The sequence below is a fragment of the Zingiber officinale genome, unplaced genomic scaffold (genome assembly GCF_018446385.1).
Source record: "Zingiber officinale cultivar Zhangliang unplaced genomic scaffold, Zo_v1.1 ctg128, whole genome shotgun sequence".
In the NCBI taxonomy this organism is placed as follows: domain Eukaryota; kingdom Viridiplantae; phylum Streptophyta; class Magnoliopsida; order Zingiberales; family Zingiberaceae; genus Zingiber; species Zingiber officinale.
The window spans coordinates 139796-155467 of record NW_024589824.1 but is presented as its reverse complement, the minus strand read 5'-3'; the positions used below and the strand labels follow the sequence as shown (position 1 = coordinate 155467).

Genomic DNA, 15672 nt, shown 5'->3' with positions numbered 1-15672 from the left:
TATTCCAAAGAGTAGATTATATATATATTTAAAAGCTCTAGAATAAAATGGAAAAGTCAAATAAAATGAAAACATTGCTCTGTTAAAAAAAACTTGAAATTCGACTTGCTCCGAGGACTGCGCCTGAAAAATCTCCAAATAAGACAGCCTAACTCAATATGAATCACACATTCACACGTTTTAAGTCTTTATCATAGTTTTGCTTGTTCAATATCATAGTTTTGCTATATATATATATATATATATATATATATATATATATATATATATATATATATCGATTTCAGTGGCCTAAGCAAGCTTAATATCATTTAAAAAAAAGGTCAAAGCAGCTGTGACTGTAAAATTATATAAAAGAACAGGGAGAGTTGAGATTGGATAGAAGCGAGAGGAGAGAGCTTGGTGTTTCCATCGATGGAGGAAGATCTCCCAACTCCAAGTGAAGATAAAATTTGTGGAGTTGATGCACAGGTTTATTTTTGTGTGTGATTTCTCTCAGTTTTTCCGCTTATTTGCTTCTTTCCAATATTGCATGTTTCTCTTTAAGATTTTCATGACGTTTCCATACTGTTTTATTTTTGCTAGTAAATTAAGGAAGTGGCTTTGGAAGCTATATTATAGTGCATGTTTGATAGGGAAAAAAAACAACAATAATGATATTTTGTGGCTAATTATAAGTGAATTACAATTGGTGCAGATCAAAACTCAATCAACAAGTAATTCTGAAGATATGATTCAGATTTCATCTTCTTCTGAGAAAAAAAGTCCAAGCATTAACAAAAAGGTATAAAGTTTTTTTATACGCATTATTTTTATATAAAAAAAATCAAGAGAACTCATGAAATAACTCTTTTATGTGCAATTCTAGGAGGATCTTCTCAAATCCACCAAAGATGAAATAAGCAAAATGAGAGAAAAAAAACAACAGATTAAAGGTGACATCAAGACGCATCATCGACCGACGACTACCAGTCTCTCCAGTTGCACTTCTCTGCTGTTTCTCAACAATTCCAGCTTCTGATGAAGAAGAATACGAGTTTGTTTCGTTGAGCCTTGGAACGGGGCAAATATATAGAAAGGAAGGCAAGAATATTGAGAACACTGCAGGCAAAGACAAAGGTCGAAGGGAGAACTTAGAAGAAGACTTGACTCTTAGACGGGAATGTAAACTTTACGATGTCTGCAGCAGTGGACTAATCAAGCGGCAACTGATTGCAAGGAAGGAAGAAAAGATTACTCCATGCAAGATGGTGAAGGATTTGAGAAATAATGGATCAGAAGATGAGGCGTTGCAGCAACCACAGTGAAGAAAACAAGAATGTGTGCGAACGAGATGCAACGGACCAATGGTGTGTATTGTTTACCTGGTAGATTAATATGATCGAAGTAGAAGTAGAAGTAGAAATAGAAGTAGATGTATAGTTTGAAACTAAACACAGTAAGCAAATGAGACATTTACTCTTTCTTACAGATGAATGACGGGTGTCAATGGAGGAAGTATGGTCAGTAGATTGCAAAAGGAAATCCATGCCCACGAGGTTAGTATCGCTGCACTGTGGCACCGGGATGCACTGTGGTACGAGGTTAAATTTCTGACTGACATTAATTCGTTCCTTTTGATCTCCTTCAATGTATCACCATGCGAGAGCAAAGTGTGTTTCACTGAATTCTACGTAATTCATTCCAGGTGCAAAGATGTGCAGAAGATATGACGATATTAATCACGACCTATGAAGGAAACCACAATCACCCTCTCCCAGTCTCGGCCACTGCCATGGCCTCCGCCAACTCAGCAGCAGCATGCATGCTGCTATCAGGATCATCTTCCACTGCCCAACTTGCAATGACGTTAACAGATCAGGCCTATAAATTGACTACCAACCTCATGACTTCAAGTGCTTATCCCCCTGGTTTGAACTTTGGCATCTCAGATATATCAAGACAAGGACCGCCCTGCCTCCCAAACTATACACTCTCATCAATTACCACCAACCCAACTGTCACACTAGACCTAACTGCAACGCATTCTAGAGTAAACCAGTTCAGTTTGGTCTCTTCAAACTTTGCCACAAGGCCAAGACACTCACCACCATCAATCTTTAGCTTCTCTTCTCCAAAATCTAACACCGTAGCAACGCCAGCTTGGAGCAGTGGGTACTATAGTTATGGCTCTCAACAATCTAAGGAAGGTTCCATTTCGTCATCAAACCATAGTAGACTATCTCAAGAATCTTTCTACCAGCACTACTTGCAGAAGACCACCAACCCAAAGGATCCTGGCGACCAGCATAAGTTGACTGATGCAATTGCAAAGACCACAACAGAAGATCCTAGATTCCAGTTTGCGCTAACAGCTACTGTTCCATCATATGTTGGAGCTAATGAAGCTGAATGTTTGGGTTTCCAAAATAGGGGAGGGGACTAGGATCATGATCCACAACAGTTCGACTCTGATCCATACTTTACAACTATGGGGAGAGGAAATAGTTATTCCCAGAGCTACTTAGATATAAATCCACGGTTTCAAGCACAAGAATGAAAGAAAAGAACCTCTTGTTCCTCCAGCCTTCATTAGCATTAGCAAGCACCAAGAGTGCTTCTGCCTCACCAGTGGACCATAGCATAGGAACCGTTAAATGATGAGTCTCTTTAACAATTAGATAAAGCACTATTTTTGTGGGATTTATAGATATTGGTACTAAGCAATTATGTAGATTAATTACTAGAAGAGCAATTCAGGTGTGAAGAGAACAAATTCAATAGTTGAGCGTCCTGTTGAGATAGATATAAGCCTTATATCCCAAATTGCTTGAGGGGTTCCTACAAATAATCTAGTCCTTCAATAGCTTAAATTTTCTGTTAAATGCTGCTGATTAATTGATATTTGCTTTATCCGCAATTCTTTTGAGCTTCACAATTATGTTATTCTGTGCCAGAAAATAAAGAACTGTCAGACTTTTCCATTGATTATTTTTGAAACTACTGGTTCCTTTCAAGGAGTCTTCGGTTTGATTTATTTTATAGGAAGTCATTCGGACTGGAGCAGCAGTAGCTTCATGATATTGCACAACAATGACAAAAATATAGTTTTTATTACCTAGAGATGAAAGATGACCTGTTTATGGTTTATTTTTAAATTTTCATCATTGAGCAATGAAAAATAAAATTAGAGGAAAGACATTGAAATTACATATATGGTGGCTAGAATCAGTAACTACTTTCATCCTACTATACTTAATAAAATGTTGCTCGAACTGGAGCAGCCAGTAACTTAGTGAAATGTTCAGTTGGATGGTTTGCAGAATAACAGCAAGTTTTCTTTTTGCAAAAACAATAGAAGTAGATTGATAATGACCTAAGAAAGGTGACCTGTTGATGTTTTTTTTTGTTTTAAATGATCATCGCTAACTATCAAAATTACAACTATTGGGGGAAGACCGTGAATTGAATACTGGTGGCTTGATACTAGAGTAGGTGTATTTATAAAATCACCCTCACCTTCATTCTTTCCCTGTTACCTCTGCTTTTTTTTTTCTTAGTCTTTTTTTAATGTAAATGGCATCTGCTAAATAGCGTTACTATGATTTCAAAATAACATGAGTGAGTCATGGGACAATATGATACTGCCTCCAAAAGCAACCAAATTCAAAACAGAACATAGTGACTCAAGCATGGCTTTCAAGCAAGTGATTGATATGCTTATCGCTCTATAAGATTCATAACATTGATGATTAAAACGACAGCATAAAGATGCAAAAGATCTGAAAGTTAAAAAATAAAAATACATTCACCTCGAGATGGCTTTCACAAACCTATTAAACGATGTGAATATGCTCAGGGCCTTATCTAAGAATGAAGGCTCTGTTGACTTCTCATCCAGATTTCCAAATATAATCTGCAAAAAGAATATCAATTAAACAAACAAAAATAAATAAATAAAATAAAAATAGATTGGTGGGAACAATATTAGATAATATAAGCATTGTCTAAGTAATAAGGCAGTTATCAGCTAAATATTCACCCAAAATGCTGCAAAATTTAGCATTAATAGATATTTGCTGAATAAATATGTAATGTTAAAAGGTAATTAGATGATAAACTGTGATTGATAAATTTCTCTATGCCAGATGGAAATATAAGTGAGTATATTTGAGTCATTTTCTTTTATAAGGAACATAAAATTAAACATTAAGCTACAGCTTGTTGTATAATAATAAAAAAAAAAACATTCTCACGATTTACCCAAAAAAAAAGATGTATATTCCCTCAGTCTCATTAGGTAAAAAAAATACCACAGTCAAGTTCTCTTTTGCTAGAAAAGAATTAGCTTCACCAAGATGATAACTTCAGTAAGATTGTTTTCATACAGATTAGGTCAACGCCAGAGATTGACAAGGGTGGGGCCATATAGTGGTGAGAAATTTAGGGTATGCCCATGCCCCATGTAGTTCCCTCTTATCTCTATCCATATTCATCATAGTACCTTTATAATTTACACCCTAGTAGATCCCCAACTTACACAGAAGTCCCTAACATATTTACAACAGAGGTCCCTAACATATTTACAAATATGTTCCAACAGTATGATAAAGAACAACAATAAAAGAAGGGGAACAAGAGAAATCTATGATGCAAAGAAATGACCTCAATATCTGTTGCATCTGGACGCCTGGGCTGTTCTTTGGCCAGCAAATATCTTCCTGGTCTATTTACATCGTCGTAGAACACTTTCCACATCCTAGAATGAAATCCAAATGTAACAAGAGATTCTCTGCTAATAAGAGTTTCTTCTATCCAAATGAAAACGTCAGACAAAATGCTCATTCAAGTTTTAACTTACCCAGGATAACACCTAAAGACTGCTCCAGAAGGCAATGGCCTCATCGAGTAAACGGGAGTGAAAGTGCTGCACACACAGCTTGGCAATCAAAACTAAAAGAATATAATATTAGAAAAGTAATATCTTAGGTATCATCATTGAGGACATTAGGGAGTGGTTAGAACTTGGTAATTAATGAGAACTTGATTTCTTGCCTTAAGAAATATCTACGTAGATTCCGAACATTGATTCCAACTCCAACATCTTCGCTAACAAGCCGGGGGTTCCACATGATAAGGGGTCTTGGCTAACAACATAATAAGGATGAATGCTGTGTAAGGAAAATGATCCCACTTAGAGTGTAAAATTTCTGTAGGAAAAGAAGCAGTGCAAAACAATTGAATTTATTGTTTTGTTCACAAAAACAAAATAATTAATTCTTTGGTTTTAAAACGGGGAACTTTTAGCTGCTCGGGAGGTCTCACAGAGCTTCATATAAGAGCTAAGGACCCAAGGTCTACAATAAAGGCCATAATATGTATCAGAAATGGCCCCTAGCAATTCAAATAGGTTACTTCCACGTTTTTTCATTGACAAATGTGTCTGGATAGAGATTGAAGCATAAAGTTAGCCATTTGGGAAGTAAAACCAGGTCACAATGAATAAAGCACGACAGAAGAATCAGATGAATTAATTTAAAATATAGACAGTAAGTAATTGTTCTTTTGACAGAAAAATATCATACTGGGTCTGTTGATAGAAGAGATGCAATTCTTTCAACATTTTCCAACATCTGATAATCAGGAACAACCATGACAACAACTTCATCCTCATTGTCAACAGGCTTCCGGTCACCTAAGCTGCATAATGAGATGGCAAAGCTCAAGTATCTAAGATAAGAAAAACATAAATTCATCTTCATTCTTCGAATGTTGGTCACAAGCCACTGTGATTGTTATCCTGTTCTTTAGGAATTATGAAGCTCTACTTTTCAGTAACTACAAAGCCAGGGATTGCTGAGCTAAGAATTAAGAATTGCTGCAATGTGATGACATGCTATGATCATAAAAACAAATGCTCGAAAAAAGTCCACATAGCATAAAGATGCACCATGATCAATAACGCCTTGATGTGCATTACTAAGTGAATGACTTAGTCCTTCTGCACTTACAGCCACTCCAACAACTATAACTGCAGGAGCACACATACACAAATAGAAAGTTGACACTGACACACTATGGTCGCTTCAAAGTCCTAAAAGTTGGGGAACTAGCTTACAAATTAGCGCCACTGAATTCTTTTAATATCAAAACAATCTACATGTTTCTTGCTTAAAGACATTCCATAGGCAGCCACCAGCAAACCAATCAGAGCCTCCAGATTTGCCCATAGACTACCATGAACTCCAACCTAAGGTCATCCTGGACTCATGAATCATTCATGAGTCCTCACAAAGTTTTGATCAACTAGATCCAGGACAATCTAGATCCTGTAGCAGAGTAGGCACAGCCTAAGATGACAACATTAATGAATGATTACATGACAAAATAATCCCAATATTCAGGCAGACAGCAATTGTGCACCTTGTGTCCAAACAAGCTTATATTAGTTAATATCCAGTTGTTTCATTATATACATTTTCATTAAATCATTTCCAATCCAAAGTATTCTGATCAACTTGATAAATTGACACAGACATTCTCAAAGAAAAAACAACAAATTGCAGTTGATACGTGGATTTCATTAATGGAAATGGAATCCAAGATATATATGAGAGATAATTGAAAATTATATCTGCCTTAGATAGAGAACTAGAAAAACAGATGCCTCTTAAGTGTGAAATTCATGCGAAAATTTCATGTGACTTCATGATATTTCTATTAGAATGGCACATGTATATAGCAATAATAGTTTCTGTTTTCTGTTGAAGATCTATGCTACTGCTTTCAGGTGATTTTTCTCAAACAGAAACAACTGAATGTAAAATAGAGAATTAATACCTGGAGAAACCAAATTTAGCATCCTTCCACTGATATTTCAGAAGAGCAGCTGCTCCAGCATCTGGAAAAATGGCTTTTACCTTCTACAGGAGATTATCCCAAATATGAAAATCTTCTATAAAAAAACAAACAAAATAAAGCATGGCTGATAACACAGTAAACACCATCACCAGAAACACATAAGGGCAATTTCAAAAATGTCTCATGCTTTGTAAAATTAACTAACAACATTAGCAGCATGGTAAAAGGATGAAGTTTTTTTTTTAATTTTTGTTAATTTTGAAACTAAAGTAAAATAAGTCACCTACAAAATATTTTTTGAAAAAATAAAATTAAAAGTAACTTTTGTAAGTAAACTTATTCCAACAAAAATTAAACATAATTTATTTAATAAAAAACCAAGTTGCATCACACATCATGATATTGGTATTATGCTGTATTAACCAGTTTTTCAAAAACAATGTATTTAATAAAAAATCAAGTTGCATCACACATCGTGATATTGGTATTATGCTCTACCGATTTAAGATTTTATCTCTATAGTTTGTTTTCAATCTTGTTGTGATATTATTGTATTCAATATTGTTAATTCCAAAAGATCAGGCTGGAGAAACAAATCTTGAATATTGTCAGAGAAAGATGCATAATATTTCTTCCATTTCATGAATCTTTTAACAATCACACTGAGTACTTTATCTTTCCGTATGTGATAAGTCTACCATTAGATTGATTTTGCCTAAATGCCTAAAAGGAGTAAAACTTAAATTTGTGAGACATTTAGAATTAAAAACTCAGGTGAGCATTCATGAAAGTTGGAACTAAAGAAAATCAAATTTAAGTAGCATGAAAAATTTTAGTACTCTATAGAGCAAGGGCAGTCTCTGCTAAGTCATTGATCCTATTGATGTAAAAGGGAAAAGAAACTTATCCATATTAAATAAACTTTACCAATAGCTTGCAATTTTTCAGTTATGTGGTTATGCAAAGTGTAGAAAAACGGTTGACTAAATGATCTTAACAAATTCTATAAACAGTGTTCCAAACCTGATTTCCTAATTCTTCCATAAATGACTCCAAAAAGATCTTTGAAAGCTCCCATAACTCAGCTTGAGCACCTTCATCGTCAAGAAATTGCATTTGAGGAATTAGAAGTTCCACCTGTAAAAGAAAACCCAAACTGATTGACTATATTGTTTCTAAATAAAAATTCAAGTCAGCTACAACTTTGTGACAACCAAGTGACAGTAGCTAGTATAAAAAAACTAGAATATTTCCATTTCAATATGCTATTCGAAGTCTATCGATTAGAAGTTTGAACTGTTTAAGAAAACACATTAATGCCCATGATTAGAGCTATCATACTGAGGCAGTTCCACATGTTCCAAATTAAGAACCTAAGTTAATAAAATATAGCTGAATTTTTTATATTGTTTATTAAGTGGAAAAGAAAATTCTACAGGAGCCCGTTAGGAATAATTCTGAAGGTCGATGGCAATACTTAAAACATGAAAGTTTAAGAACATGGAGAAGAAAAGACACTCAGAGAATTTTGTGTCAACAAAAGGCAATGGATCAAAATAAAACTTTAAAAATTGGAGGGAACTTTGAACGTTTTCGAGCAGAAACTTTTTCCCAGTGATTCTATACTCGAGTGAGAGTGAGAATAGAAAAAGAGCATACACATCCACCCTATGTGAAGAAAGACCAACATGCCGAATTTACAAAGCAAAGCTATTTGCAACTTGTCAACCTGAGTCAATTTCTGCAAATTGACCCAGTGCAATATAATTTAAGATTGCAAACTTTTTAACGAGTCAACACAGAAACTGACTTCGTTGAAATAATGCAAACCGCAGGCTGCCTAAAAGAATTAGACATGGTGGAGAAAATGACGAAGTCTTTTCCAGTATCATGTAAAGACATAAGGTTACTACACAACAATTCAATAAACACCAAATTGAACTTACAATAACTCCAATCCTACTGGAGCTTCACAAATAAACTTACAATAGCTCGCATTCCACCTGATGATACAAACAAAGCACTTGCTAGGCTTGACTGCCTGATCGCACCCTCCAAATCCGAAGGCAAGTCACTGGACCAACGCAAAACCTAGCAATGAGTTTGTTTGTCCCAGTCCAGAAAGATGAAAGTAAATTATCGAATTTAACAATACATAGGAGCTATTAATTCTTCAACCTCGATTCAAAGAAAAGTTTATATATATAAGTTTGCGAAATTGGGCTTCATGCGAAAGAAGGAATAATTCTTCTCAAATCTCATAAGAATCCCCAATCTTTAGTTTCATAATTTGATGGCAATCGAACCTGTCTTCATCTAACTCCAACCCTTCCGCCACTGCAGAGATCTCCGAAGTAGGACTTTCCGGCGTAGGCGGAGAACCATCGGCGACGGCGTCAAACTTATCGAACTTGGCTCGAGAAACTAGGACTCTCGAGCGGCGCGCGAGGGCGACGGGAGACATGTGGCGAGGGACAGGTTGGAGGTTGGGACGAGCGACGTGGCAAACGCATACATGGCGGTGGTGGGATACGGAAGCGACGGCGGTGACGGCAGCCGCGACCATGCTTTTCGCTCTTCCTCGGGATATCTCCTCCCTCCCCCTCGCCTTCTGCAACACTAACCAGTGGCAGTGGCCAGAGATAATTTGACTGCTTTATGGATTTTTCTTTTAATTTTAACTATATTTTATTTTATTTTATTCCGCGTAAACATTATCTTTTCCATTGACATCACAATTTGCACATAATTATATAATTATTATAATATAACACATATTAATATATAATTGAATTTCTCTTTCTGACTTGTTTGGCAAGTAATGGGACATATATGATTTGGATTTGAGAATATTATTTTCCAAACGTGCAATATTAATTAATTATTGAGGGTCCCACCATACATCTGCCTGCCTACAGCCTACCTGAATAAGATGTGCGACGACAGATCTAGATAGAGATGTCGAGATCTCGCAACGCAATTCTGACTTTAATTAATAGATAAATTAAGCAGTCTAATTTATTGGTTTTGGCTAGAGACCCTCAGCTTACTCTTACAAGTATGTATTCTATACGAATCTGCCATTCAGATTGGTATTAATAATTTGTAATTTATCTTCTTCGTATTAATCAACATGCTAATTGCCATTTGAGTGGTTATGCACTCCGTCGTAGACAATCAAGAGAAATCGTGGGTCTTCTGGATCTCGCTCCACTCTCTTCTTCACTTTACAGTCCTCGCTCGAGCAATGGAAATAATTCCTTGGATTTGGATTGTTTTTCACTCTCTTTTTCCCGTACTTTCTCCACTTGAATCCGTCGTCCAAATTCTCCAACTCCCACTGTATTTTGAATCCAATCTTGCACCCAACTCTCACATCCCTGTAGTTTCTGCATATATATATATATATATATATATATATCACAATTAATTAATCACGTTTACGTTTTGGTTAATTCACCATAATTAAGATTAATCTTACGCTTAGAATTCTCTACGTACGTACCTACAGAAATAATTAATTAATAATTAGCAGTATATATTTATATATATAAACTTACATTAACTCATTAGTAGAAGGAGAAACACGGCCATTGACGACACGGGCCACTGTTTCCTCGCTCCCTTTGGCGACCACCACCAATGATGAGTCGACGACGTTGTCAAACGAGGCTACGTAATCGTCGGAGATCACGTCGACCGGAAATAGGCCATCGACATCGGCAGTACTGGTGAAGTTCTCAGACAAAGCAGAGTGAGTAGTGTTATAAGGGCTGTCGAGGAGGAAGGAGGAGATGGCAGTGAGATGATCCGAGTTATAATCCGCCATCATCTGATCGATCGATTGATCGATAGTACTGTTAGATTTGGTGGATCAGTAAATAATGGACATATTTATAATGCTAGCTCGCTCACTTTAATCAAATGAAAGATAGCCAACCAGCTGGTAAGTCTCGAAGTCGTACTAGCCTCGAGTTGACCTGCTAAATCAAAGACAAAATTTGGTTTTTTATTAAAAAATTTATTTGCGAGTTGGAATATTTAATTTTGTGGAAGAATATAATGTGAAACCAAACGAGAGTAATCGTATTAGTCATCTAACTTTCCACAAACTACTTTTCCTCAAACTATATATATGAATTATATATAGTTAAACATGTTTGAAATATATATGGAATTTGATTTGATGTTTTTAATCAAAAGCTTTGCATCGTTTAACCTTTTTAAATTAAAAAAGGAGGAAATTACTCAAATTGATAGCATTGATTGAGCAGGCAAAATGTTTGAAATATATATATATATATATTGTCGTGGAGGAAATTACTGGCTGTACAGATACTAGCTATAGGTTCTACGTACTAACAAAGCCATCAATTCTAGTAGTTGAAAATTTATATATATCTTGACTTGTTCAGCTCGAATATATTTAATGGGATATTTGTGCAGCAGCCTAGACGATTTAGGGACCCAAATGAAGACAGACTATTAAGTGCACGAGTTCAATTTGTTCACATTAGTCAACCATCAAGTCTTATATATGTATACACACACAAGTCAATCCTCGATATATAGCTTTTAGCTTCAAAAGGTCAGCCCTTGCATTTATCTGTCAATCGATTTATGCTAGCAAGATACAGCTCCATCTAGCGCATGCAGTGGGGTGTGGAATTGATCAATTCTACTGTCGGTCGATGCCTTTATATATATTAATTACGGGTGCCTTACATGTGGATGGGAGACGGTCGGATTATGAACTTGATCGTAAGATCCAGCTGAAAACGATAACAATAGTATGAGGACATCATGCATGATGTGGCAAAGGCCAAAGGCAAATTAAAAGAGTATTAGTTACGTTACCTTTGTACGGAAATTTTTTCCACGGATGCAAGTACCAAGGAAAAAACTCGAAATGGTAGTGGATTAGGAGAGTTTTTTTTTTTTTTTTTTGATAAGCGTTCGGATTTTAAGATTTTTTTAATTTCCGCATTTCATTGAAAGGATGGATATGGGAAGACTATCTTCATCCGGAACGGAACTTGCATGATATGACATAATGGAGGACGGTGATAAGAATTTTCTGATTAATTCGATAAATATTTGATGGAAAGTGGTTAAGTAGGCAAAGTCGGCCTTGGGTCAGAGTTATCACTTATCAGGGCTCCAACTCAGGGTCTAAAATTACCCAGAGACTTATTTAATATATATATATATATATATATATATATATATATATATATATATATATATATATATATAAAAGTTTATATCTGTTAACGTTTTTTCTCTGAACGTTTTTTTATAAATACTTTTTATCCCTCGTCGAAGCCCTCATCCCTCGCTGAAGTCCTCGTCAAATCCCTCACTAAAGCGGAACGTCAACAATTTTCCTCGCTAAAGCGCCGATTCTCCTCATCGAAGCACCCTCGCGATTCTTCCTTGCTTCAGCCCTCCTCGTAGGGTCTTCCCTCTCTCACTGCAACGACTACAAGCCCTCTCTCAAAGACGTCAAAGCCCTCCTCACCACGATTTTTCTTCCTCATTGCGATGACTACTGGCCCTCTCTGGCTCTCTCAAAGGCATGACTTGTTACTTCACGCTTCTGTAAAGCCTAAAAGGTCTTCATCTTTACTCTTCTATTTTTATCTCATCTGTTTCGATTAAACCATAGAACTTTGAATTAAAAATAGGGTTTGTGCTCTCATAGGGTCAATTTTAACCATTAAACATAAAAGTGAGAACAATGATACAGGATGTCAATCAAAAAAGATAAATAATACATTAATTTGGTGCACAATTTTGCATCAAAGCAGGATGTCTATTGTAGGTGTGTGGTTCATTAGCAAATAAATGGACGTGGATAGACCTATGACAATGCAGTTTGGATGATTAGTGCAAATCACTCAAATAAGGAGTTATTCCTATAATTCTTCTAAACATTAGGTATAGGAACGAATTGAATCACATGTTGCAATCAGAGTCTTATAACTCTTAATTATAATATGTATCAAATGAATCAAATATATACTCTTAATTACAAGATGATTTTTGGTGGAATATTTTTTATAATGACTCCAAAGTTAAGAGTGTTCTACTAACTGAGTTATAAATTTTGTTATAGACATTTCATATTTGAACATAGAGACAATTTAATATTAAGGTAGATGCATGTTTCATAATTTCACATAATAGCTCTGTAAGGTTTTTTTATTGTATTCAAGCTTAATATAAACAAATTAGTATTACTTGAAAATCTTATTCTATTTGTAATTTCTGAAATGATAATATTATTTTAATAAATAATCTAGTTAACTTCATTGAGTGGTTAGAATAATTCTTTTTTTTTTGGAATCTTATTTTACTACTGTCTTTAATTATACGAATAAAGTATTAACTTATAAATAATTGAATTATGTTTTTTTTTATAAACTTGCAAGATATCTATGCAAGGTTTTATATAAGTGGATTTCGAATAAAAAAAATTCCCATATAAGGTTTTATTGTTCTTTATTTATTGGTTTTTTTCCTAATTATCTATCATCATGAAACAATTCTCTGAATATCAAAAAAGACAAAAAAAGAAAAAAGAAGAAGAGATAGCACAAAGCTTAAGAGGTTCATTGAATAAATATTTTGGAAAAGAATCACATAATACAACGGAAAACTTAGTTCAGATTTTAACTAATGAATCAAATGCAAATGAAAATTTTGTTGAAAACAAGAATGATGAAAATGAAGAATTTGTGAGAAATGAAAGTGATTAGAATAAGAAATTTGTAGAAAATGAGAATGAAGAGAATACAAATTTTAATAATTTGGATGAAATTGAACTTGACAAAACTAAAAATATTGATAAGTGTTGTGTTGATGAGCATACAAATGAATATCAATGTTCGACATCTAAATATGATTTGAACATATTTGATCCAAGAGTTTGAGATACTCTTGATATAAAAATGAGAGATTTACTTGTGACAAGAGGTCCTAAAAGAGAAGATATTCTCAAATTTCGTTTAGATAGAGAATCTCGACACTTTCTCATACTTACTATGTCCAAATGTTACCAAATGGTGAAACTCGTGATTGAAAATGGTTAAGGAGTTGTACAAAGTATTTTGTATTTGTTGTAAGTTGTTTAAAGTAATACACATCAAAAGTAATTTAGCAAGAGGAGTTAATAACCGAAAATATTTATGTGACAAACTTAAACAACATGAAAATAGTGTTTAACAACTCACTAATCTAAGAGCTTTTGTTGGACTACAAATAAGATTAAAGAAAACATTGGCAATTTATAAGAAAATATAAGAACAAATTAAAAAGGACACAAAACATTGTAAACACATTATGCTAAGAATAGTTGCTATTGTTAAATGTCTTGCTATACATAATTTGTCATTTCGTGGTGCACATGACAAAATCTATAAAGATGGTAATGGTAATATTTTGGGTCTATTTGAAATGATTGCTGATTTTGATCCAATAATGCAAGAGCATATTTGACTCATTCAAGATAAAAAGATTCATTATCATTATCTTAGCCATAAAATTCAAAACGAGTTAATATCTATTCTAGCCTCCAAAGTTAGGAATGCAATAATTAAAAAAGTAAAAGATGTAAAATATTTTTCAGTAATTCTTGATTGTACACTGAATGCAAGTCACAAAGAATAAATAACTCTCATATTAAGATGTGTAGATGTTTCCGAGACTCCAATTAAAATAGAAGAGTATTTCTTAGAATTTATAAATGTAGAAGATACAATTGGTTTAGGTCTTTTCAATGAATTAAAATTTGTTCTACAATCTTTAGAACTTGATATTGATAATGTGAGAGGGCAAGGTTATGATAATGGATCTAATATGAAAGGCAAAAATCAAGGCGTGCAAAGAAGATTGCTTGACATTAATCCTAGAGCATTGTACATGCCATGTGGTTTTCATTCTCTTAACTTAGTTATTTGTGACATGACAAATTCTTGTGCTAAAGCAAAATTATTTTTGGATCATGTCAATGTATGTACGTTGTGTTCTCTAATTCAATAGTATGCACACTGTTTTAAAATTAAAATTTATAAATCTTATTTACGAATCATAATGATTCAAGATAAATTAAATGAATTAATAATTTTATGTATTGAAAATAATATTTTGAAAAACATTAAATATGATGTTATTATTATTGATTTTGTCTTTAAAAGTGCAACACGAAGAGACTTTAAATAATTTATCTCAGTATTTTTTTTATAGGTGTATATATTTTATGATAGATGATGTAAAAGTTTTTTTTTAAAGAAACATTGCTGGGAAAATAAAATTAAGCTAAGGTATACTTTATAGTTTCACTCGGACATTTAAGCAACAAGACCGGCTCTGAGTGCAATCAATTGTTGCAAGAAAGCATGAATCCAGCTTTCTGCATAACACAAAAGTTCTTAGTGGCTTCTTTAAGTTTGAAATCATGATTTTTCAAGATGCCTACAAATCATCTTAACACCACGTGTTACTTTGGCCATAGCAAGTCCCACTCACTTTCATCACTTTACGTGGAAAATGATTTGAATCAAGTTTTTTATGGTAAAGGACTCTTTCAATACTAGTTGGTATTTCAATGTGGATTTTCTTGGCAATACTAAATCAATTAATCAATTAAGGAGTATCTCAAAATCAAAAGAATGGTTAGTTTTTTCTCAAGGAAGTGCTAAATGTCAAATTGATAGCAATTGAACATACCTAAAGAAAATGAGAAATGATTGACAATCTTTAAAGTCAATACCTAAATAATATAGACAGGATTTTTAAGTGGAAATTCAACTAAGACAATAAATCAACCGA

The 15672-nt window shown here is 34.1% G+C and overlaps 3 protein-coding genes across 4 annotated transcripts; 1 reads left to right on the top strand and 2 right to left on the bottom strand.

The window, feature by feature from the left end:
- The first annotated feature begins 1475 nt into the window (after positions 1–1475).
- On the top strand, positions 1476–2425 carry LOC122035982 (WRKY transcription factor 72B-like). The gene is made up of 2 exons (XM_042595147.1): positions 1476–1583; positions 1688–2425. The coding sequence occupies exons 1-2, from the start codon at positions 1476–1478 to the stop codon at positions 2423–2425; spliced, it is 846 nt and encodes a 281-aa protein (XP_042451081.1).
- A 1236-nt stretch (positions 2426–3661) lies between these two features.
- On the bottom strand, positions 3662–9482 carry LOC122035987. Of its 2 annotated transcripts, none has more exons than XM_042595152.1 (9): positions 9147–9482; positions 8827–8914; positions 7864–7977; positions 6820–6902; positions 5565–5679; positions 5035–5126; positions 4841–4906; positions 4645–4738; positions 3662–3895 (listed from the first exon to the last, which is right to left on the bottom strand). In XM_042595152.1, the coding sequence occupies exons 1-9, from the start codon at positions 9404–9406 to the stop codon at positions 3788–3790; spliced, it is 1020 nt and encodes a 339-aa protein (XP_042451086.1). In that variant the 5' UTR covers positions 9407–9482; the 3' UTR covers positions 3662–3787. The 2 variants fall into 2 exon arrangements, with proteins under 2 accessions (XP_042451086.1, XP_042451087.1); XM_042595153.1 differs by having other exon boundaries at positions 6820–6899.
- Positions 9483–9976: 494 nt separating this feature from the next.
- On the bottom strand, positions 9977–10669 carry LOC122035981 (probable WRKY transcription factor 51). Its single transcript, XM_042595146.1, has 2 exons — positions 10401–10669; positions 9977–10229 (listed from the first exon to the last, which is right to left on the bottom strand). Exons 1-2 carry the CDS (start codon positions 10667–10669, stop codon positions 9977–9979), a joined length of 522 nt encoding a protein of 173 aa, XP_042451080.1.
- Positions 10670–15672: the final 5003 nt, after the last annotated feature.

Excerpts from the sequence above, each read along its gene's own strand:
- LOC122035982 (XM_042595147.1), top strand. The coding sequence starts at position 1,476 with ATGACGGGTGTCAATGGAGGAAGTATGGTCAGTAGATTGCAAAAGGAA. Across the intron at positions 1,584-1,687 it reads GGGATGCACTGTGGTACGAG|GTGCAAAGATGTGCAGAAGA; the intron begins GTTAAATTTCTG and ends AATTCATTCCAG.
- LOC122035987 (XM_042595152.1), bottom strand. The coding sequence starts at position 9,406 with ATGGTCGCGGCTGCCGTCACCGCCGTCGCTTCCGTATCCCACCACCGC. Across the intron at positions 4,907-5,034 it reads CTACGTAGATATTTCTTAAG|CACTTTCACTCCCGTTTACT; the intron begins GCAAGAAATCAA and ends CTGTGTGTGCAG. Across the intron at positions 3,896-4,644 it reads CAGATGCAACAGATATTGAG|ATTATATTTGGAAATCTGGA; the intron begins GTCATTTCTTTG and ends TTCTTTTTGCAG.
- LOC122035981 (XM_042595146.1), bottom strand. The coding sequence starts at position 10,669 with ATGGCGGATTATAACTCGGATCATCTCACTGCCATCTCCTCCTTCCTC. Across the intron at positions 10,230-10,400 it reads CCTTCTACTAATGAGTTAAT|AAACTACAGGGATGTGAGAG; the intron begins GTAAGTTTATAT and ends ATATATATGCAG.